The sequence below is a fragment of the Tachyglossus aculeatus genome, chromosome 23 (genome assembly GCF_015852505.1).
Source record: "Tachyglossus aculeatus isolate mTacAcu1 chromosome 23, mTacAcu1.pri, whole genome shotgun sequence".
NCBI classification, from domain to species: Eukaryota; Metazoa; Chordata; class Mammalia; order Monotremata; family Tachyglossidae; genus Tachyglossus; species Tachyglossus aculeatus.
Window position 1 is genome coordinate 41672963 of NC_052088.1, and position 25285 is coordinate 41698247.

The 25285-nt window shown below is 49.4% G+C and overlaps 1 protein-coding gene across 1 annotated transcript in view; it reads left to right on the top strand.

Annotated features, from left to right (window-relative positions):
* LTBP2 (latent transforming growth factor beta binding protein 2) overlaps positions 1-25285 on the top strand; it is a 103481-nt gene that overhangs the window by 28958 nt on the left and 49238 nt on the right. The window contains exons 4-9 of the mRNA XM_038765583.1: positions 6777-6946; positions 9397-9567; positions 12200-12394; positions 13076-13317; positions 20620-20722; positions 24675-24749. Coding sequence (XP_038621511.1) covers positions 6777-6946; positions 9397-9567; positions 12200-12394; positions 13076-13317; positions 20620-20722; positions 24675-24749 — 956 coding nt within the window. The remainder of the gene's footprint in view (positions 1-6776; positions 6947-9396; positions 9568-12199; positions 12395-13075; positions 13318-20619; positions 20723-24674; positions 24750-25285) is intronic.

Genomic DNA, 25285 nt, shown 5'->3' on the forward strand with positions numbered 1-25285 from the left:
TTCCCCAGTCGATCAATCAATCAATCGCATTTATTGAGCGCTTACTGTGTGCAGAGCACTGTACTGAGCGCTTGCTCAATCAATCAACCATGCTTACTGGCCACTTACTTGGAAAAAGTCTGATACAGTCCCCTTAACGGAAGCGGACGCTAAAATAAATTAGGGGTAGAAGAAGCAGCCCGAGAAACATTGATATGTGATGAGGGAGAGGGGATTCCACTCGTGAGCACGGGTCAGATGGAGGTGAAGGAAAGAGGGTGGGGAGGTAAGAGATGAAGATGATAACGTGGAGAGGGAGGGAATTTCAGGCTGAATAATAATAATAATAATAATAATAATAATGGCATTTATTAAGCACTTACTACAAAGCACTGTTCTAAGCGCCAGGGAGGTTACGAGGTGATGAGGCTGTCCCACGGCGGGCTCACAGCCTTCATCCCCGTAGACTGTGAGTCCGCTGTTGGGTAGGGACCGTCTCTATACGTCGCCAACTTGTTCTTCCCAAGCGCTTAGTCCAGTGCTCTGCACGCAGCCAGCGCTCAATAAATACGATTGAATGAATTTGACGGATGAGGTCACTGAGGCACGGAGAAGGCAGAAGGGCGGGAGAAGCAGGAGAGGGGAGTGGCGGTGAAGCCGAGGTTGGATCCCGTGGCCAGGAGAAAGCAGCCTGGTCTCGCGGGAAGAACACGGGCCTTGGAGTCGGGGGACCTGGGTTCTAATCCCGGCCCCGCCTCTTGTCTGCTCTGTGATGATAATAATAATAATGGTATTTGTTAAGCGCTTACTATGTGCCAAGCACTGTTCTAAGCGCTGGGGAGGTTACAAGGTGATGAGGCTGTCCCCCGGGGGGCTCACAGTCTTCATCCCCATTTGACAGATGAGGTCACTGAGGCCCAGAGAAGTGAAGCGACTTGCCCAGAGTCACACAGCTGACAACCGGCGGAGCCGGGATTCGAACGCGTGAACTCTGACCCCAGAGCCCGGGCTCTTAATTGTGGTGTTCGTTAAGCGCTTATTACGTGCCAGGGCCGGTTCTAAGCGCTGGGGTGGTGGATACGAGCAAATCGGGTTGGGTACCGTCCCTGTCCCACGTTAGGCTCACAGTCTCAATCCCCATTTTACAGACGAGGGAACTGAGGCCCAGTGATCTTGGGCAAGTCGCTTCACTTCTCTGGGCCTCCGTTCCCCCCTCTGCAAAATGAGGGTCCAATACCTGCTCTCCCTCCCCCTCCCTCCCCCTTGGGACCTGATTATCTTGTATCCACCCCAGCGATTAGTACCGTGTTGGGTCATTCATTCATTGAAGCAGCGCGGCTCAGTGGAAAGAGCCCGGGCGTTGGAGTCAGAGGTCATGGGTTCGAATCCCAACTCCGCCACATGTCTGCTGTGTGACCTTGGGCAAGTCACTTAACTTCTCTGCACCTCGGTGACCTCATCTGGAAAATGGGGATGAAGACTGTGAGCCCCACGTGGGACAACTTGATCACCCTGTATCCCCCCCAGCGCTTAGAACAGTGCTCTGCACATAGTAAGTGCTTAACAAATGCCAACATTATTATTATTCTCTGAGCCTCAGTTACCTCATCTGTAAAATGGGGATGAAGCCTGTGAGCCCCACGTGGGACAACTTGATCACCTTGTATCCCCCCCACAGCGCTTAATAAATGCCATCATCATCATTATTATTATTCGATCGTATTTCTTGAGCGCTTACTGTGTGCGGAGCGCTGCCCCGGCCGATCCGGTTTTTTAAATTTTTTTACGGCCTTTGCTAAGCACTTGCTACGTGCCCAGGCACCCCACGAGACGCCGGAGTTAGCTGCAAGCTGATCCGGTCGGACGCAGTCCGTGTCCCCCACGGGGCCCCCAAAGAGTGATCCCCATTTTATAGGGATTAAAAGTGAGGTCACCCGGCAGATAAGCGGCGGAGCCCGGATCATCACCATCATCAATCGTATTTATTGCGCGCTTACGGTGTGCAGAGCACTGTACTAAGCGCTTGGGAAGTACAAGTTGGCAACATATGGAGACGGTCCCTACCCGGATGAGAACCCTGGTCCTTCCCACGTCCGGGATCTATCCGCTAGGCCGTGCCGCCGGCGGCCGGGATTATCAACTGGGGCGGAGGAGAGGAGGATCTGTTTAACGCGACCCTCGAGGGCCACGGGACGGATCCTCCTGAGGCATTTTCTACTGCCTCACTCCCTCTCCATTTTCTGGTTCCGGACCATTCCGGCAGAGTTCAACTCTTGTTTTGAACCTATGAGATTTTTGTTGGAAAGGAGAAGGGAAGCGGCGGGGAAAAAAGAAAGCCCGAGTTATTTTTCTAAGGCTTGGGCCGGGAGGCCGCATCCGGATTGCTGAGGTTCGAGTTGGCGACCTGAGCGGCAGGGACTCACCCTCTTTATTTTTTAATGATATCTGTTAAGCGCTTACCACGTGCCGGGCACCGTACCGCGCGCTGGGGTACAGACACAAGCTAATCACGTTGGACGCACCACTCTTCACCCCCATTTTGCAGACGAGGTGACTGAGGAAGCCAAGTGACTCGCTTAAGGTCCCACGACAGATCAGAAGCCGGGTCCTGGGTTCTGGGCAAACCTGAAGGGAGGATTTTTTAAAAGTTCGCCTGGCGGGCCTGAGTGCTTTCCAACTCACGTCAGGTTTCCACCGTTAGCCGGGTTTCTCGAACGTGAGAGACTTTATTTAATTCCTAGAGTCGCGAACCAGCCAACGGGTTAACTGTGCTCTGAGATCCCCAGGTGGAGGTTGCCAGATAAAGGCCAAGTGCTACCGTGATCGGGGTAGGAAACGGCAGGGCGCGTGAAAGGAACTCACTTTTTCCACTCCGAACCGGCTCTTTCCCCCAAACTCACCTTTGGATCAATCGATCAATCGTATTTATTGAGCGCTTCCTGTGTGCGCTCGATGGGAGCCGAGTGGAGGAAAGTGAATCCTCAAAGGAGGGGGTTTCTTAGAAAAGGATCAGCGAGTGAAAACGGGGTTCATGTGAAAACCGTCCGGGGCTGCCGCTGAAAGGCGGCTGTCTGAGGGCGCGGAGTGGTGTGGGTTTGTGTGCCTGCAAGTGATTGAACGCGGCTTGCCAAACGATTCCCAATAATGAAACGGGAAAACACATAGTTCCTTTGTTTGCTGCGTGGCTGCGGTTTTGTGTTGGTGATTCATCGTGGAAGTGAGTAGCCCCTCCAGGCATTTTGCCGTGGGGCTGTTTCCCAGTTTTTCTCAAAGGAAAAATATAGTAGGGATAAAATCCAAGGAAGTTCAATTAAAAAAAAAAAAGGGCCCCGTTTCTACTTGTACACATCTATTCTATTTATTTTATTTTGTTAGTATGGTTTTGTTTTCTGTCTCCCCCTTTTAGACTGTGAGCCCCCTGTTGGGTAGGGACTGTCTCTATATGTTGCCAACTTGGACTTCCCAAGCGCTTAGTACAGTGCTCTGCACACTGTAAGCGCTCAATAAATACGACTGACTGATTGATTGATTGTAAAACAAAAGTTCTCGATCAAAACCCCCAGAGGTACACCAAGATGCTCTTCCCGGTCGCGTTTGCTGGCCCACCCGGGGTTCATGCTGGAGAACAGGTGGGCGGGGAGGGGTCAGGGGTCAAGGGTCAGCGGGGCCCTGAAAGCAGGAAAACGGAATAAACCGGGAGGCCCGCCCGGAGGGGAAGGCCGCCCCTTCCAGGCGTGGCTGGCGGGGTTGCTCAGGAGGAAGCGGACGTGGTCACTGGGGAGCGCGGCGGGACCCCGTTATCCTCGGGAAGTCACAGAGGGAAGGGGTAGACTCTGAGCCCACTGTCGGGTAGGGGCCGTCTCTATATGTTGCCAACTTGTACTTCCCAAGCGTTTAGTACAGTGCTCGGCACCCAGTAGGCGCTCCATAAATACGACTGAATGAATGAATGAATTTGTGAAGATGCGGGAGGTTGTCCTCTTGGGATTGGGACGGACGGGAGGGTCGAAGAAGGGACGGGAGGAGAGAGGGAGAGACCCCGCCTTATCGATGGAGGGGGAGGAGATTCGCCCGTTCATTCACCTGTCAGCACTGAGCGCTCACTGTGCGCACAACGCTCTCCTGAGCCCAAGGGAGAGCGGAAACAGACGCCTGCCCTGCCCACGGCGAACTTCCCGTCTAGAGGGGAGTAGGGGGGCGGGGGGTCTGAGGCGGGAGTTGGAGATCTGACCCAGTGTAGACCCGCCTCAGGAGATGCTCCCACCCCTGGCTGATGGCTTATTCGATTCCCCGGGTGCCTCGGGGCGGGCAGGCCTCTATCCTTCGAACTACTGTTCGTCCGTTCATTCAATCGTATTTATTGAGCGCTTACTGTGTGCAGAGCACTGGACGAAGCCCTTGGGAAGTCCAAGTCGGCCACATCGAGAGACGGTCCCTCCCCGACAGCGGGCTCACAGTCGGGAAGGACGACGAAACAAAACGTGGAGACGGGTGTCAAAGTTGTCAGAACAAATAGAATTAAAGCTCGATGCACATCATTAACAAAATAAAAATCGTAAATAGGTACTAAACGATTTCCAGTGGCTGTTAACACTGTCCGGATATTTCCTAACATGGTGCTGTGGTGACCCAGCCAAGAGGAAAAAGCCTCAGTTGTCAACACAGTCTTATAATAATAATAATAATGATGGCATTTGTTAAGTGCTTACTATGTGCAGAGCACTGTTCTAAAGCGCTGGGGGGGATACAAGGTGATCAGGTTGTCCCACGTGGGGCTCACGGTCTTAATCCCCATTTTACAGGCGAGATGACTGAGGCGCAGAGAAGTGAAGTGACTTGCCCATGGTCACACAGCAGACACGTGGCGGAGCCGGGATTCGAACCCGTGACCTCTGACTCCAAAGCCCGGGCTCTTTCCACTGAGCCAGGCTGCTTCTCTTAAAGCATCTTACAGATGCTCTTGAATATAGACGCTCTCATAGATGTCTCTTAAATATCCGATGCAGAAAGAAATATTTGATAGCACCGGCCTCTGAATCTTCCTTGCCCCACAGCAGGGCACTGGACCAATTGTCAGCTGTGTGACTTTGGGCAAGTCACTTCACCTCTCTGGGCCTCAGTTCCCTCATCTGTAAAATGGGAATTAAGACTGTGAGCCCCTGTGGGACAACCTGATCACATTGTAACCTCCCCAGCGCTTAGAACAGTGCTTTGCACATAGTAAGCGCTTAATAAATGCCATCATCATCATCATCATCATCACTGGAGAATTTCATTGTTTGGAGAAAGTCTTGGAGACAGATACCCTCTACCTAGTCAGTAAGTAACAGATATCCTATGAATTGTACATACCAGTGTGTTCGGTACCAGTGAATTGTACTTCCCAAGCGCTTAGTCCAGTGCTCTGCACACAGTAAGCGCTCAATAAATACGATTGAATGAATGAATAGCAGTGTAAAAAGACAAGCAAACAAACACACACTCCAGGGGGAGGGGCAGGGGGTTCAATCAATCAATCGTATTTATTGAGCGCTTACTGTGTGCAGAGCACTGGACTAAGCGCTTGGGAAGTCCAAGTTGGCAACGTGTAGAGACGGTCCCTACCCAACAGTGGGCTCACAGTACAGAACGGGGAGACAGAGAACAAAACCAAACATATTAACAAAATAGAATAAATAGAATAGATGTGTATAAGTAAAATAAATAAATAAATAGGGTAATAAATACGTACAAACATATATACATATTTACAGGTGCTGTGGGGAAGGGAAGGAGGTAAGGCGGGGGGATGGAGAGGGTGAGGTTGAAAGGCCTTGAATTGTTTTTTCTCTTACTATAACAACTGGGTTATTTTACTTATTATTCTTATCATCGCCTCCTGACTTGTCTTTCCGCCTCCAGCCTCTCTCCCTCCACCTACTGATTCATTCAGTCACATTTACTAATCAATCAATCAATCAATCGTATTCATTGAGCGCTTACTGTGTGCAGAGCACTGTACTAAGCGCTTGGGAAGTCCAAGTTGGAAACATATAGAGACAGTCAATCAATCAATCGTATTTATTGAGCGCTTACTGTGGGCACAGCACTGTACTAAGCGCTTGGGAAGTCCAAGTTGGCAACATATACAATCAAGCAATCAATCGTATTTATTGAGCGCTTACTGTGTGCAGAGCACTGTACTAGGCGCCTGGGAAGTCCAAGTTGGCAACATATAGAGCCAGTCAATCAATCAATCGATCGTATTTATTGAGCGCTTACTGTGTGCAGAGCACTGGACTAAGCGCTTGGGAAGTCCAAGTTGGCAACATACAGAGACAGTCAATCAATCAATCAATCGTATTGATTGAGCGCTTACTGTGTGCAGAGCACTGTACTAAGCGCTTGGGAAGTCCAAGGTGGCAACATATAGAGACAGTCAATCAATCAATCGTATTGATTGAGCGCTTACTGTGTGCAGAGCACTGGACTAAGCGCTTGGGAAGTCCAAGTTGGCAACGTATAGAGACGGTCCCTACCGAACAGTGGGCTCACAGTCTAAAAGGGGGGGGGCTAACAGTGCTTGGCACCCAGTAAGCGCTCAGTAAGTGCCGTAATTATTAATATCCGCGGGGAGGCCCGGCGGGGACCGTGGCGAGGGAGGCAGCCGGCGAGGATCAGGAGCCTTGGGCCGGCAGGGCTGCGGAGCGGGGAGGCCCGGCAGGGCTCTCTGGTGCTTTCCGGAGCCACGAAGGGGCAAGGAGGGCGACTGGCCGGCGGGAGGGTGGTCAACGATTGCTCTTTGGTCGCCCCGCCAGGGTCCTGAGCCGGATGGGCCGCCCCATCACCTCCCAGCAGCTCTCGTGGTCGCCCCAGGCCGCCCGGCGTCACCCAGCCGCCGGCCCGCCGAGCTCCAAGGCCCTCCCGGGGGACTCCGACGTGCGGCCGGGGGACGGGGCCGCCCCACAACGCTCCTTCTCCCCCTGGGGTGAGCTCCCTGCGGACCCCGGCCCGGCCCAGAGCCGCCGCTCCCCTTCCCCACGGGGCTCCTCTCCCCACGTCCCGGCACCAGGAAGCAGCAGCCGGGGTGGAGGGACGGGGGGCAGGCTCAGAGAGGAGGAGGGCGGGAAAGGTGGCGACCGAAGGGATGGAGAGTTGCCTTGGCAACAAGCCCGACAGATGGGGGGGCGGGGGGGGGGGCGAGGGTGGGGTCCCAGCCCCCCAATTAGGCCTCCAAGCATCAATCAGTCATCATCATCATCAATCGTATTTATTGAGCGCTTACTATGTGCAGAGCACTGGACTAAGCGCTTGGGAAGTACAAATTGGCAACATCTAGAGACGGTCCCTACCCAACGGTGGGCTCGCAGTCTAAAAGGGGAAGACAGAGGACCAAACCAAACATACTATCGAAATAAAATAAATGGAATGGATATGTCGACGGACGCGCGTCCTGCCGTAAAGCCTGTTTTCACGGTGCACTCGGGCAAGAGCAGGTTTGGGTAGGGACCGTCTCTATATGTTGCCAGCTTGTCCTTCCCAAGCGCTTAGTACAGTGCTCTGCACACAGTAAGTGCTCAATAAATACGATTGATTGATTGACTGAGAGCAGCGTGGGCGAATGGGCCATCCCGAGCCTGACGCCGGGGAGAGGCGGTGGGCTTCATCCCGGCGAGGGCTTCGTACGCTAATAATAATAATAATAATGACGGTATTTGTTAAGCGCCTACTATGTGCAAAGCACTGTTCTAAGCACTGGGGAGGTGATCAGGTTGTCCCACGGGGGGCTTCGTAGTCTTCCTTCTTCCTTCAATCGTATTTATTGGGCGCTTACTGGACTAAACGCTTGGGAAGTACGAGTTGGCAACACATAGAGACGGTCCCTACCCAACAGCGGGCTCACAGTCTAGAAGGGGGAGACAGACAACCAAACCAAACATATTAACGAAATAAAATAGAATATGTACAAGTAAAATAAATAAATACTTGCAAACCTATATCCATATATCCAGGTGCTGTGGGGAAGGGAAGGAGGGGGCTCAGTCTGGGAAGGCCTAATCCCCATTTACAGATGAGGCCCAGAGAAGTGAAGTGACCTGCCCCGAGCCACACAGCTGGTGGTCGGTGGGGCCGGGATTTGAACCCGTGACCTCCGACTCCAAAGCCGGGGCTCTTTCCCCCGAGCCACGCTGCGGCCTTTCCCCGCCGCGGGGTTTTGTAAGAAGGCGACCCCCGCCTTCCAGGGGAACCGGGTGCGCGGGTTTGGACGAGGAGAAGGTGGGCTGCTGAGGGGATGGTCCGGGAGGGAGCAAAAAAGGGGGACGGGACCCGGAAGAGGGAAAAGACGGGACTGTGTGACTTTGGGCAAGTCACCTCACTTCTCTGTGCCTCAGTTACCTCATCTGTAAAATGGGGATGAAGACTGCGAGCCCCCCGTGGGACAACCTGATCGCCTTGTAACCTGCCCAGCGCTTAGAACACTGCTTAGAATAGACTGGTGCTTTGCACATAGTGAGCGCTTTACAAATGCCATCATCATTATCATTATTATTATTAACTGCATTCTATCCACTGTGCAGTTCTGCACCTTCAACCGATCGCTCGGGTTGTTGGAGCGCTTATTGTGTGCACAGCCCTGTATTAAGAATTTGGGAGAGTACCATACCACAGACACATTCTCTGAAATGCCCTCTCCATCCCCCCCGCCTTACCTCCTTCCCTTCCCCACAGCACCTGTATATACGTATATATGTTGGTACATATTTATTACTCTATTTATTTATTTTACTTGTACCTATCTATTCTATTTACTTTATTTTGTTAGTACGTTTGGTTTTCTTCTCTGTCTCCCCCTTCTAGACTGTGAGCCCAGTGTTGGGTAGGGACCGTCTCTATACGTTGCCAGCTTGTACTTCCCAGGCGCTTAGTCCAGTGCTCCGCACACAGTAAGCGCTCAATAAATACGATTGATTGATTGATTGCTTTGCACATAGTAAGCGCTTAATAAATGCCATTATTATTATTATTATTATTCGTGCCCTCGCGGGGTAGCCGAGCCGCCCGCTTATCTATTCTATTTACTTTATTTTGTTAGTACGTTTGGTTTTGTTCTCTGTCTCCCCCTTCTAGACTGTGAGCCCAGTGTTGGGTAGGGACCGTCTCTATACGTTGCCAGCTTGTACTTCCCAAACGCTTAGTCCAGTGCTCCGCACACAGTAAGCGCTCAATAAATACGATTGATTGATTGATTGATTGCTTTGCACATAGTAAGCGCTTAATAAATGCCATTATTATTATTATTATTATTCGTGCCCTCGCGGGGTAGCCGAGCCGCCCGCTTCCGCTCTCCTCCTGGTTGCCCGTTTCCCCCCCCCCGCCCATCACCACCCCCCCATCCCACCAACCCCCCGACCCCCACCGGACGCCCCTTCCCCGCAGAGGCCAACATCACCGAGAAGATCAAGAAGATCAAGATCGTCTTCACCCCCACCATCTGCAAGCAGACGTGCCGCGGCGGGCGCTGCAGCAACGACTGCGAACGCGGGGACACCACCACGCTCTACAGCCAAGGGGGCCGGGGGCCCGACCCCAGGGCCGGCTTCCGCATCTGTGAGTGACCCCGGCCCCTCTCCCGCCCCGAGGGGCGGGATCCGAACCCGGATCCCGCCCCGATCCCGGGCCACGCTGCCTCTTTGATCCGTCCGGAGCGCGTGCCCCTCTGAAACGATGCTGTGATCTAGGACCGCCGAAGTAGAATTGTCTCCATTCTACAGACGAGGAAGCCGAGGCCCAGGGAGGTCGCCCGGGCTCACAAAGCGGGGCGGTGGCTGAGATTAGAACCCAGCTCCTCTGACTCGCTCACTCTCGCCCACACTTCCACTTCCCTAGCCACGAAACGCTTGCATTCGCCCGCTCTGCGGTGCCCGGTCCCGGCTCCGTTACGGGGCCGTGCTGCGTGACCTTGGGTGAGTTGCTTCTCTGGGCGCTCGCACCCTCACCCATAATAAATATGGGCAAATAAAATAAATAGGATAATAACTATAGGCAAATCAAAGAAATAATAATAATAATAATGATAATAATAATAATAAAGTTGGTATTTGTTAAGCGCTTACTCTGTGCAAAGCACTGTTCTAAGCGCTGGGGTAGACACAAGGTAATCAGGTTGTCCCACGTGGGGCTCACAGCCTTCATCCCCATTTTACAGAGGAGGGAACTGAGGCCCAGAGAAGTGAAGTGACTTGCCCAAAGTCACCCAGCTGACAGGTGGCGGCGCCGGGATTTGAACCCACGACCTCTTGACTCCAAAGCCCGGGCTCTTTCCGCTGAGCCATGCTAGAATAATACGTATGGACAAGCAAAATACATAGAACAACAAATATGGGCAAATAAAAGAAATGGAATACATATGGACAAACAAAATACATGGAATAACAAATATGGGCAAATAAAAGAAATAGACTATATACGGACAATTAAAATAAGTAGAATAATAAATATGGGCAAATAAAAGAAATAGAATACATATGGACAAACAAAATACATGGAATAACAAATATGGGCAAATAAAAGAAATAGAATATATATGGACAAACAAAATACATAGAATAACAAATATGGGCAAATAAAAGAAATAGAATCTATGTGGACAATTAAAATAAGTAGAATGATAAATATGGGCAAATAAAAGAAATAGAATCTATATGGACAAACAAAATACATAGATAACAGATATGGGCAAATAAAAGAAATAGAATATATAAGGACAAACAAAATACATAGAATAACAAATATGGGCAAATAAAAGAAATAGATTATATATGGACAATTAAAATAAGTACAATAATAAATATGGGCAAATAAAAGAAATAGAATCTATATGGACAATTAAAATAAGTAGAATAATAAATATGGGCAAATAAAAGAAATACAATCTATACGGACAATTAAAATAAGTAGAATAATAAATATGGGCAAATAAAAGAAATAGAATATATATGGACAATTAAAATAAGTAGAATAATAAATATGGGCAAATAAAAGAAATAGAATCTATGTGGACAATTAAAATAAGTAGAATAACAAATATGGGCAAATAAAAGAAATAGAATCTATATGGACAATTAAAATAAGTAGAATAATAAATATGAGCAAATAAAAGAAATAGAATCTATATGGACAATTAAAATAAGTAGACTAATAAATATGGGCAAATAAAAGAAATAGAATCTATATGGGCAATTAAAATAAGTAGAATGTTTCCAGTACTCTACCAGTCTCCGCTATGGGAGGGAAAGCCAAGCAGAGGCATACCCATTCCATTCATAGCTTGGCCAGTGGCTAGCGAGTGGTAGGCAATTCTATTTATTTTATTTTGTTAGTGTGTTTATTTTTGTTCTCTGTCTCCCCCTTTTAGACTGTGAGCCCACTGTTGGGTAGGGACTGTCTCTATATGTTGCCAATTTGTACTTCCCAAGCGCTTAGTACAGTGCTCTGCACATAGTAAGCGCTCAATAAATACGATTGATGATGATGATGATGATGATGATAAATATGGGCAAATCAAAGAAATAGAATCTATGTGGACAATTAAAATAAGTAGAATGATAAATATGGGCAAATAAAAGAAATAGAATCTATATGGACAATTAAAATAAGTAGAATAATAAATATGGACAAAGAAGTAGAATAATAAATATGGGCAAATAAATAGAACAACAACTGTGGGCAAATCAAAGAAACAGAATAATACAGACAGACAAACAAAATACGCAGAATAATAGCGCGGCTCGGCAGAAGGAGCCCGGGCTCGGGAGCCGGCGGATGTCGTGGGTTCCAATCCCGGCTCCGCCAGCTGTCAGCTGGGTGACTCTGGGCCCGTCACTCCACTCCCCTGGGCCTCAGTGACCTCATCTGTAAAACAGGGATGAAGACCGCGAGCCCCAAGTGGGACACTCTGCTCACCTTGTACCCTCCCCGGCGCTTAGAACGGCGTTTGCCGCATAGGAAGCGCTTAACAAATGCCATCGCTATCATCGTCATTATTATTAGTATTGCTACTCCAGCGCTTAATAAATGCTACAATTATCCGTGTCCTTAGCATTAGGGAAGGACCGCTCAATCCTTGGAGGGGGGTTTTTCTGGGCCTGCTTCCACCTTTTTGGGAAAACGGGGTTCGTTAAGCGCCCACCCCGTGCCGGGGGGCCACGCGGTGACCGCCGGCGGTCGGGGGCCGTGGTAGTTTTTTGCCAGATCCCCTGCCTGAACGGAGGCCGCTGCGTCGGGCGGGACGAGTGCCGCTGCCCCGCCAATGCCACCGGGAAGTTCTGCCACCTGCCCGCCGCCGGGATGCCCGGGTCGCCCGGGCCGCCGTCCCGCCGCCCGGCCGTGGCCGTGAAGCAGTCCACCTACACGCTGCCCCTCTCGAACCAGCTGGGTGAGCCCCCATCCTCAGGCACGTCGGGACACCCCCCCCCCCCCCACCCAGGCCTCAGTTCCCTCATCTGGAAAATGGGGGTGAAGACTGTGAGCCCCCCGTGGGTCAACCCGATCACCTGGTAACGTCCCCAGCGCTTAGCACGTGGTAAGCGCTTAATAAATGCCATTATTATTATTATAATTACGTCCTTGGCCTCCCGCCCGGGCTCCCCCGCAGGCCTCCCGAATGACCCTCCCGGCCTTCAGAGCATCTTGAAGGCCCATCTCCTCCGGGAAGCCTTCCCTGACGAAGCCCTCCTTTCCTCTTCTCCCACTCCCTCCTGCGTGGCCCCGACTCGCTCCCTTGATCCGCCCCCGCTTCCCGGCCCCGTCCACAGCCGTCCCGTCCGTATTTCCATCACGGCCCGTCCCCCCCAAGACCGTCAGCTCCCCGCGGGCTGGAAACGAGCCTGTCGTTGCCTTGTACCGTCCCAAGCGCTGGGCACCGCGGCCTGCCCGGTGGAAGCGCTCGGTGAATCCGACCCACCGGCTTCCCAGGCGCTTAGTCCAGTGCTCTGCACGCCGTTACGGCGGACCGAGCGACCGACTCCGGCCAGCCGAAGCCACGGGATCCTCGGTCTCCGTCGGCGGATCCCGGCCGCGTCCCCCCCGTCCCCTCTGACCCTGACCCTCCTTCCAGCCTCGCGGACCCCGTCTCTGGTCAGGGTGCACGTCCGGCACCCGCCCGGGGCCACGGTGCAGGTCCACCAGGTGGCCCGGGTGCGAGGGGAGGCCGAGCCCCCCGAAGAGAACAGCCTGGAGGCCGGGCCGCGGCCCTGGCGCCCCGCCGGGCCCCGCGGGCCCTCGGACGGCGTGGGCGCCCCGCCGCCCCGGCACCACCCTCTGCACGGCTACTGCTACCTCAACGAGGTCGACGGGCAGGTGAGACGGGGCCCTCTGACCCCTCGGGAGGCGGGGGAGGCCGCCTGGGCCGGATGGATCCATCACCGCTCCCTGCCGAGCGCCCGCCGGGTGCGGGGCGCCGTTCGGACCGCTTCGTTCCGTCGGTCGCATTTACTGAGCGCTTCCTGGGACTAAGCGCTCGGTCGGCAACGTCCAGAGACGACAACGGGCTCGCAAGTCTAGCGGGGGGAGGCGGACGATGAGACGAAACACGGGGGCAGGTGTCCAAACTGTCGGAACAAACAGAGTCGACGCTCCGTGCGCCTCGTTAACAGGATAGAGTAGTAAAAACGTACAAGTAACCGAGTAATCAACCTGTCAATCGATCAGTCGTATTTACTGAGCGCTTACTGTGTGCAGGGCACTGTACTAAGCGATAATCTGTCCAAACATATATACGGGTGCTGCGGGGAGGGGAAGGAGGTAGGGTGGGGAGGAGGTGAGGAAAAAGGGGGCTCAGTCTGGGGCTCGGTCACTTGGGAGAGGGCGGTAATAATAATAATAATAATAATAATGGCATTTATAAAGCGCTCACTATGTGCAAAGCACCGTTCTAAGCGCTGGAGAGGTTACAAGGCGATCGGGTTGTCCCACGGGGGGCTCCCAGTCTTCACCCCCATTTTCCAGATGAGGGAACTGAGGCCCACAGAAGTGAAGTGACTAGCCCAAAGTCACCCAGCTAATTGGCGGAGCCGGGATTTGAACCCACCGCCTCCGACTCCCAAGCCCGGGCTCTCTCCCACCGAGCCACTCTGCTTCTCTAGCAGTGGAACAGGGTGGGTGGACGCGTCCCCTGCCTGCCCACGCCGAGCTTACGGTCTCGTGGGGAGAAGCGGCGGCCCTCCCCGGGCGCTCGCCCTCGCCCGTTAGCCGCCCGCTCGGGGATTCGGGCTGGGAGCCCTGGGGGGCCGGCGCGTGCTGTCAATCAATCAATCAATCAATCAATCAATCGTATTTATCGAGCGCTTACTGTGTGCAGAGCACTGGACTAAGCGCTTGGGAAGGACAAGTTGGCAACATCTAGAGACGGTCCCTACCCAACAGTCTAAAATTGGTCGAACGTTTTGGGCGGTCGAACGTCTCAGCCGGGGAGATTGTTTTCTCCCTTACAAGGCCCCCTTCAACCGTACAAGAGAAGCGGCCCGGCCCAGTGGATAGAGCCTGGGCCTGGGAATCTAAAGGACCCGAGTTCTAATCCCGGCTCCGCCGCTTGCCTTCTGCGTGGCCCTGCGCGAGTCACTTCTCTGTGCCTCAGTTACCTTGTCCGCAAAATGAGCCTGCGAGCCCCACGCGGGACGGGGACTGTGGCCAACCTGATCAGCTCTGGATCTACCCCAGCGCTTAGAACAGTGCCTGGAACTTAGAAAGCGCTAAACAAATGCCATTATTATTATTATTGTTGTTGTACTTAGAAAGCACTTAGAAAGCGCTTAACAAATGCCATTATTATTATTATTATTATTGTTGTTGTTGTTGTACTTAGAAAGCGCTTAACAAACGTCATTATTATTATTATTATCATCTACCCCAGAGCTTAGAACAGTGCCTGGCACTTAGAAAGCGCTCAAGAGATGCCATCATTATTATTATTATTATTGTTGTTGTACTTAGAAAGTACTTAACAAATGTCATTATTATTATTATTATCTACCCCAGAGCTTAGAACAGTGCCTGGCACTTAATAAGCACTTAACAGATGCCATTAGTATTATTGTTGTTGTTGTTGTACTTAGAAAGCACATAACAAATGCTATTATTATTATTATTATTATTGTTATTATCTACCCCAGAGCTTAGAACAGTGCCTGGTGCTTAGAAAGCATTTAACAGATGCCATTATTATTATTATTATTGTTATTATTATTATTATTATTATTATCTACCCCAGAGCTTAGAACAGTGCCTGGCGCTTAGAAAGCACTTAACAGGTGCCATTATTATTATTGTTGTTGTTGTTGTTGTACTTAGAAAGCGCTTAACAAATGCTATTATTATTATTATCTACCCCAGAGCTTAGAACAGTGCCTGGCGCTTAGAAAGATGCCATTATTATTATTGTTGTTGCTGTTGTACTTAGAAACAAGTGCCATTATTATTATTATTATCTACCCCAGAGCTTAGAACAGTGCCTGGCGCTTAGAAAGATGCCATTATTATTATTGTTGTTGCTGTTGTACTTAGAAACAAGTGCTATTATTATTATTATTATTATTATTATTATTATTATTATTATTATTATTATTATTATCTACCCCAGAGCTTAGAAGAGTGCCTGGCGCTTAGAAAGTGCTTAACAGATGCCATTATTATTATTATTATTATTATTATTATTATTATTATCATCATCATCATCTACCCCAGAGCTTAGAAGAGTGCCTAGCGCTTAGAAAGCGCTTAACAGATGCCATTATTATTATTCTTATTATTATTATTATTATTATTGTTATTGTTATTATCATCTACCCCAGAGCTTAGAACAGTGCCTGGCACTTAGAAAGTGCTTAACAGATGCCATCATTATTATTATTATTGTTGTTGTTGTACTTAGAAAGCGCTTAACAAATGCCATTATTATTATCTACCCCAAAGCTTAGAACAGTGCCTGGCGCTTAGAAAGCACTTAACAGATGCCATTATTATTGCTGTTGTTGTACTTGGAAAGCGCTTAACAAATGCCATTATTATTATTATTAGTAGTAGTAGTATCTACCCCACAGCTTAGAACAGTGCCTGGTGCTTAGAAAGCACTTAACAGATGCCATTATTATTGTTATTACTATTATTATTATTATTATCTACCCCAGAGCTTAGAACAGTGCCTGGCACTTAGAAAGCGCTTAACAGATGCCATTATTATTACTGTTGTTGTTGTACGTAGAAAGCGCTTAACAAATGTCATTATTATTATTATTATTATATTATTATTATTATTATTATCTACCCCAGAGCTTAGAACAGTGCCTGGCGCTTAGAAAGCGCTTAACACATGCCATTATTATTATTATTATTGTTGTTGTTGTACTTAGAAAGCACTTAACAAATGCCATTATTATTATTATTATCTACCCCAGTGCTTATAACAGTGCCTGGCGCTTAGAAAACACTTAACAGATGCCATTATTATTATTATTGTTGTTGTTGTACTTAGAAAGCGCTTAACAAATGCCATTATTATTATTATTATTAATCATTATTATCATTATTATCTACCCCAGAGCTTAGAACAGTGCCTGGCGCTTAGAAGATGCCATTATTATTACTATTACTGTTGTTGTTGTACTTAGAAAGCACTTAACAAATGCCATTATTATTGTTATTATTATTATCTACCCCAGAGCTTAGAACAGTGCCTGGCACTTAGATAGCGCTTAACAGATGCCATTATTATAATTGTTATTATTGTTGCTGTTGTACTTAGAAAGCGCTTAACAAATGCCATTATTATTATCTACCCCAGAGCTTAGAACAGTGCCTGGCGCTTAGAAAGCGCTTAACAGATGACATTATTATTATTATTGTTGTACTTAGAAAGTGCTTAACAAATGTCATTATTATTTTTATTATTATTATTATTATCTACCCCAGAGCTTAGAATAATGCCATTATTATTGTTGTTGTTGTTGTTGTTGTTGTACGTAGAAAGCGCTTAACAAATGCTATTATTATTATCATTATTATTATCATTATTATTATTATTATTATTATTATTATTATTACTACTACCTACTCAGAGCTTAGAACAGTGCCTGGTGCTTAGAAAGCACTTAACAGATGCCATTATTATTATTGTTGTTGTTGTACTTAGAAAGCGCTTAACAAATGCCATTATTATTATTATTATCTACCCCAGAGCTTAGAACAGTACCTGGCACTTAGAAAGCAGTTAACAGATGCTATTATTAGTATTAGTATTATTATCTACCCCAGAGCATAAAACAGTGCCTGGCACTTAGAAAGCACTTAACAGATGCTATTATTAGTATTAGTATTATTATCTACCCCAGAGCATAGAACAGTGCCTGGCACTTAGAAAGCACTTAACAGATGCCATTACTATTATTATTATTGTTGTTGTTCTTAGAAAGTGCTTAACAAATGCCATTATTATTATTATTATTATTATTATCTACCCCAGAGCTTAGCACAGTTCCTTGGGCTTAGAAAGCAGCTAACAGATGCTATTATTAGTATTAGTATTAGTATCTACCCCAGAGCATAGAACAGTGCCTGGCACTTAGAAAGCACTTAACAGATGCCATTACTATTATTATTATTGTTGTTGTGCTTAGAAAGCGCTTAACAAATGCCATTATTATTATTATTATTATTATTATTATTATTATTATTATTATTATCTACCCCAGAGCTTAGCACAGTTCCTTGGGCTTAGAAAGCAGCTAACAGATGCTATTATTAGTATTAGTATTATTATCTACCCCAGAGCATAGAACAGTGCCTGGCACTTAGAAAGCACTTAACAGATGCTATTATTAGTATTAGTATTATTATCTACCCCAGAGCATAGAACAGTGCCTGGCACTTAGAAAGCACTTAACAGATGCCATTACTATTATTATTATTGCTGTTGTTCTTAGAAAGCGCTTAACAAATGCCATTATTATTATTATTATTATTATTATTATTATCTACCCTAGAGCTTAGCACAGTTCCTTGGGCTTAGAAAGCAGCTAACAGATTCTATTATTAGTATTAGTATTATTATCTACCCCAGAGCATAGAACAGTGCCTGGCACTTAGAAAGCACTTAACAGATGCTATTATTAGTATTAGTATTATTATCTACCCCAGAGCATAGAACAGTGCCTGGCACTTAGAAAGCACTTAACAGATGCCATTACTATTATTATTGTTGCTGTTGTTCTTAGAAAGCGCTTAACAAATGCCATCATTATTATTATTATTATTATTATTATTATCTACCCCAGAGCTTAGCACAGTCCCTTGGGCTTAGAAAGCAGCTAACAGATGCTATTATTAGTATTAGTATTATTATCTACCCCAGAGCATAGAACAGTGCCCGGCACTTAGAAAGCACTTAACAGATGCTATTATTAGTATTAGTATTATTATCTACCCCAGAGCATAGAACAGTGCCTGGCACTTAGAAAGCACTTAACAGATGCCATTACTATTATTATTATTGTTGTTGTGCTTAGAAAGCGCTTAACAAATGCCATTATTATTATTATTATTATTATTATTATTATCTACCCCAGAGCTTAGCACAGTTCCTTGGGCTTAGAAAGCAGCTAACAGATGCTATTATTAGTATTAGTATTATTATCTACCCCAGAGCATAGAACAGTGCCTGGCACTTAGAAAGCACTTAACAGATGCCATTACTATTATTATTATTGCTGTTGTTCTTAGAAAGCGCTTAACAAATGCCATTATTATTATTATTATTATTATTATTATCTACCCTAGAGCTTAGCACAGTTCCTTGGGCTTAGAAAGCAGCTAACAGATGCTATTATTAGTATTAGTATTAGTATCTACCCCAGAGCATAGAACAATGCCTGGCACTTAGAAAGCACTTAACAGATGCTATTATTAGTATTAGTATTATTATCTACCCCAGAGCATAGAACAGTGCCTGGCACTTAGAAAGCACTTAACAAATGCCATTACTATTATTATTATTGTTGTTGTTCTTAGAAAGCGCTTAACAAATGCCATCATTAATATTATTATTATTATTATTATTATCTACCCCAGAGCTTAGCACAGTCCCTTGGGCTTAGAAAGCAGCTAACAGATGCTATTATTAGTATTAGTATTATTATCTACCCCAGAGCATAGAACAGTGCCCGGCACTTAGAAAGCACTTAACAGATGCTATTATTAGTATTAGTATTATTATCTACCCCAGAGCATAGAACAGTGCCTGGCACTTAGAAAGCACTTAACAGATGCCATTACTATTATTATTATTGTTGTTGTGCTTAGAAAGCGCTTAACAAATGCCATTATTATTATTATTATTATTATTATTATCTACCCCAGAGCTTAGCACAGTTCCTTGGGCTTAGAAAGCAGCTAACAGATGCTATTATTAGTATTAGTATTATTATCTACCCCAGAGCATAGAACAGTGCCTGGCACTTAGAAAGCACTTAACAGATGCCATTACTATTATTATTATTGTTGTTGTTCTGAGAAAGCGCTTAACAAATGCCATTATTAATTATTATTATTATTATTATTATTATTGTCATTATTATTATTATTATTATCTACCCCAGAGCTTAGAACAGTGCCTGGCGTTTAGAAAGCGCTTAAAAGATACCATGAAAAGGAGTGTCAGCACTCCAGAGGGCTGAGCTTCCTCTCGCCCCGGTCGGAGGAGCAGGTGGTGAGCTGGGGTTTCCTCCGTGATTGTACTGAACCAAGTCCCATCGACGCTCACTAAAATAATAATAAATAATGACGGCATTTATTAAGCGCTTACTACGTGCAGAGCACTGGGGAGGTTACAAGGTGATCAGGTTGTCCCGCGGCCGGGGGTGGGGTCTTCATCCCCATCTGACAGATGAGGGAACTGAGGCCCAGGGAAGTGAAGTGACCGGCCCAGAGTCACCCGCCTGACAAGCGGCCGAGCCGGGATTCGAACCCACGGCCTCCGACTCCAAAGCCCGGGCTCTTCTCTAGCTCGGAAGCTCTGGTTCGCTTTGAACTTGGGATCGGACCCCCTTGCAGTCCAAGTGCCCGCTGAAAAAGACGCTATTCCGAGTGCGGCCGAACACGGTTTTGACACGATAATTGTCCACTCTCCCAACGGCTATACCTAAAAGGGCTCTGAAATCTTTATTTCCTACCCATTTTACTAGCAGGGCAGCAGCGTGGCGTGGCGGACGGAGCCACGGTCCCGGGAATCGGAGGTCGGGGGATCTAATCTCGGCTGAGCCCACCGGTGGGTAGGGACCGTCTCTATATGTTGCCAACTTGGACTTCCCAAGCGCTTAGTACAGTGCTCTGCACACAGTAAGCGCCCAATAAATACGACTGATTGTTGCATGGCCTTGGGCGAGCCACCTCGCTTTTCCAACTTGTACTTCCCGAGCGCTTAGGGCAGTGCTCTGCACACTGTAAGCGCTCACTAAACGAATGAATGAATGAACGACTGGGCCTCAGTTCCTCATCCGTAAAACGGGGCCCGTGCCCAACCTGATTTCCTCTCCACCCCAGTGTGGAGCTTGGGAAGCGCTTAACGGATGCCGCCATTCCGGCTGCTGATCGCCGGTATCCCCTTCCTTTCAGTGCTCCGATCCCTTGCCGGAGCTGACCACCCAAGAGGACTGCTGCGGGAGCTTGGGAGCCTTTTGGGGATTGAGCGGCTGTTCTCCGTGCCACCCGGAGCCAGGTGAGCGTTAGCCGGGGCGGAAGGACCAGCAGGAGCTCGGAGCATGGATGCTTCCTCTAATAATAATAATAATAATAGTAATAATAATAATAATAATAATAACTGCGGTATTTGTCAAGTGCGTTCTCTGTTAATAATCATAATGATGGCATTTATTAAGCGCTTACTAGGTGCCAAGCACCGTTCAAAGCACTGGGGGGGGATACACGGTAATCAGGCTCACAGTCTTCATCCCCATTTTGCAGCTGAGGAAACTGAGGCCCAGAGAAGTGAAGTGACTTGCCCGAAGCCACACAGCTTGAGTGGCGGGATTGGAACCCGCGACCTCCGACTCCGTGCTCTTGCCACTGAGCCACGCCGCTTCGCTGTTCCAAGCACGTCGGCGAGGGGCAGCGTGGCCTAGCTAGAGCCCAGGCTTGGGAGTTGGAAGGACCTGGGTTCGAATCCCAGCTCCGCCGGGAGACCTCGGGCAAGTCGCTCCTCTTCTCCGGGCCTCAGTTCCCTCTTCTGGAAAACGGGGATTAAGGCCGCGAGCCCAGTGTGGGACGGGGACCGGGCCCCACCCAATGACCTTGTACGTAGTACAGTGCCTGGCGCATAGTGAGCGCTTGAGGATGAAGACTGTGGGACAACCTGATCACCTTGTAACCTCCCCAGCGCTTAGTGCTTTGCACATAGTAAGCGCTTAATAAATGCCATCGTTATTATTATTAACAGATGCCACAGTTATTATTCGCTGTGGATCGCTCCGGTCCAATTCCCCTTCGGGGATGCCTCGGGGCGGCTCCAAAAACGGTCCCCCCGACACGGAAGCATCTGGTTCCCGAGGCAGGCTTCGAAGAGGTGGAGATCGGGAGAGCGTGTCTTTCCCACCCCCCAAAGCTCCCTGGCTGCCTTTTCCTTGACCCCCGACCCCCCAAAATTTGAACTGAAGCACAAGAACGAAGGAGCAAGTGATCCGGGGATGTGGGATAGTGTCACGAGACGGCCGAAGGGACAGGGGAGCGAGTGAGTTGCGTTCAGTAGAGAGGATAGTGTTGAGAACGCCCGTTTGGTCGTCGAGGGAGGGGAGATCGGGTGCGGAGGCTAAGTGGGACAGGATGAGGTGAGAGAATTGGATGGAGTTCAGATATCGGAGGTCTCTGGCGGGGAACGCTACGGATTTACGGGGAGCCTGTGTGAGGGAGAGGAGGCGGGCGAGGAGGCTGTGACCGGACAGAGGGAGACCAGAGGTGGCGAGGGCCGAGACTGTGCGGCGGTTAGAGACGGAGACACCGAGTGTGTGTCCAAGTTGGCGAGCGAGAGGTCAGCGGAGAGGAGGACTGATAGAAGGCGGGCAGCGGAAGGGTCCTCAGGAACGTCTGTGTGGATTTGGAAGTCCCCAAGGATCACTGTGGGCATGGAGAAAGAAAGAAGAGGTCGGCGGAGATGAGGAGCGATAGAAGGCGGGCAGCGGAAGGGTCCTCAAGAACGTCTGTGTGGATTTGGAAGTCCCCAAGGATCAGTGTGGGCATAGAGAAAGAGAGAAGAGGTCGGCGGAAATGAGGACTGATAGAAGGAGGGCAGCGGAAGGGTCCTCAGGAACGTCTGTGTGGATTTGGAAGTCCCCAAGGATCAGTGTGGGCATGGAGAAAGAGAGAAGAGGTCGGCGGAGATGAGGAGTGATAGAAGGCGGGCAGCGCGGAAGGGTCGTCAGGAACGTCTGTGTGGATTTGGAAGTCCCCAAGGATCAGTGTGGGCACGGAGACAGAGAGAAGAGGTCGGCGGAGATGAGGACTGATAGAAGGCGGGCAGCGGAAGGGTCGTGAGGAACGTCTGTGTGGATTTGGAAGTCCCCAGGGATCAGTGTGGGCATGGAGAAAGAGAGAAGAGGTCGGCGGAGATGAGGACTGAAAGAAGGCGGGCAGCGGAAGGGTCCTCAGGAACGTCTGTGTGGATTTGGAAGTCCCCAAGGATCAGTGTGGGCATGGAGAAAGAGAGAAGGAATGTGAGAAAGGGATCAAACTGGTTAAAGGAGTTGGAGGTGGGACCCGGGGGGCGGTAGGTGACCGTGACTAGAATCCGGAGGGGGAGGTGGAGGCGGATGGGCTTCAGAGGAAGGGGAGGAAAGGCATGGGGGAGATAGAGTGGGGCGAGAGCGGCATCGGGGCGCCAGAAGGAAGCCAACACCTCCTCCTTTCCCAGTGAGTATCCCTGGGGCGTCGACAGTGAGGAGTCCAGCGCAGGGGAATCCCGAGGAGATGGCTGAATTGTCCTGGGGGGCTTGGGAGCGAAGAGGCCAGAGAACAGGAATAAACAGCCTGGGTCGGGCCGAGTAGGTGAGGAGGGATTTCAATATTACATTACAGAACAGTGCTTTGCACGTAGTAAGCGCTTAACAAATGCCATCATTATTATTATTATTGAAATGTAATTAATGCACGAACCTGGGTCCCTTAAGTTGCCGCTGGAAAGGATGGGAGAGTCGAAGAAGGGGCAGAGGAGCAGGGGAGATTTGGGGGAGACCCCGCCCGACAATTTCAGTTTTACCCACGAAGAACGCGGCCGGGCCATTGGGGGCGAGAGATGGGGAGGGGGACGGAGGGGTCCGAGGAAGGATTTCAACGTCTGAAATAGCCGTCGCGGGCAGGGCTCGCCCGGGTTCCCGCGCAGTTCGGGCAATCCGCCCACCCGCACATTCCGTCCCGAGGTATGTGGCGCATTCCAGCCCCCGGAGCGAGAAACAACAAAGACGGGGGCGACGGAAACATCTGCAAACCCACGACGGCCCAGCCGCCGTCGAACGGAGAGGGAGCCGGGCAGACGGAGAGCTCGTCCGGGTTGACGGGCCGCCAGGGAAGCTGGCCGAGTTGGAAGCCGGGGTGGGGGGATATTCGTTCCAGGTCCCACACGCCCGTCCGGCAGCCACTACCATGTCAGGCCCCGGGACGGGCCTGGAAACTTGAGGCTTGCGCTGCTCCACCCGATCTGCCCTTCGCCCAAGTCGACTCCCCCAGGATTGGTTGGGATTAATTAATAACAATGATAATGGCATTTCTTAAGCGCTTAGTATGTGCGAAGCACTGTTCTAAGCGCTGGAGAGGTTACAAGGTAATCAGGTTGTCCCGCGGGGGGACCCCCGTATCCAGCCCGGCGTATCTGGAACGTAGCTCTTGACAGATATCACGAAAAAACGCAATAATAAGGTGATGAGGTGAGACCCTCTGTCGCTCTCCTGGGGCTCACAGTCTAAGTAAGAGGGAAAACGGGGATCGGATCCCCATCTTGGGAGCGAGGAGGCGCGAAGCCCGAGATCCCCTGTGAGCCCACTGTTGGGTAGGGACCGTCTCTATATGTTGCCAACTTGGACTTCCCAAGCGCTTAGGACAGTGCTCTGCACACAGTAAGCGCTCAATAAAAACGATTGATGATGATCCCACGGCAGACCAAGCGGCGGAGCCGGGATTTGAACCCAGGATCGGGCTCCTTCCACTGGGCCAAGCCGCTTCTCCGTTGTAGAGTTTGGGTTCGTCGTCGTATTTACGGAGGGCGCGGAGAACTGTACGGTGCGCTTGGGAGAGTCCGAAACAACAATAAACGGACACATTCCCTGCCCACAGTGGAGTTTACGGTCTCGAGGGGGAGAGAGACGTCAGTGCGAATCAAAAAATGACCGATATGTACATAAGCGTCGTGGGGCTTTTAGACTGTGAGCCCACTGTTGGGTGGGGACTGTATATGTTGCCCACTTGGACTTCCCAAGCGCTTAGTCCAGTGCTCTGCACATGGTAAGCGCCCAATAAATACGACTGATTGGGGCTGGACGGGGGGCAGGGAGCAAGAGAGGGGGAGGCAGAAGGGGGTGGGAGATGAGGAAAAGGGGGGCTTCTCGGAGAAGACGGGCCGGAAGGGGCACGGTCTCGCCGGCCCACCGCACCGTTTGGGTGGTCCAACCGCGCCCTTCCCTCCTCAGCCCACCGAGTGATCGAAAATACCCGCCTGCAGTGTCCCACGGGCTACATGAAGATGAACCAGACCCACTGTAAAGGTAAGGAATCCCCGTCAGAGGCGCGAGCCCTCCTGGACCCCCGTGCTCCCTTGGCCGGGGGTCCGCGGGGACCCCGTCGGCGGGAGCGGGGTGGGGGTCTCGGCCTCCCGCCCCCCTCCCACGGTTTGGCTACCAGGTGAGACCGCGGAGGGCAGCGGAAAGTGAGAACTCTCCTCTTCATCTCCCTCTTCTCCCTCTCTGATGATAATAACGATATGTTTGTACATATATTTTACTCTATTTATTTATTTTACTTGTACATATCTATTCTATTTATTTTATTTTGTTAGTATGGTTGGTTTTGTTCTCGGTCTCCCCCTTTTAGACTGGGAGCCCGCTGTTGGGTAGGGACTGTCTCTAGATGTTGCCACTTTGTACTTCCCAAGCGCTTAGTCCAGTGCTCTGCACATAGTAAGCGCTCAATAAATACGATTGATGATGATGATGACGATGATCAATCCATCAGTTGTATTTATTGAGCGCTTACTGTGTGCAGAGCACTGGACTAAGCGCTTGGGAAGTACAAGTCTTATCTA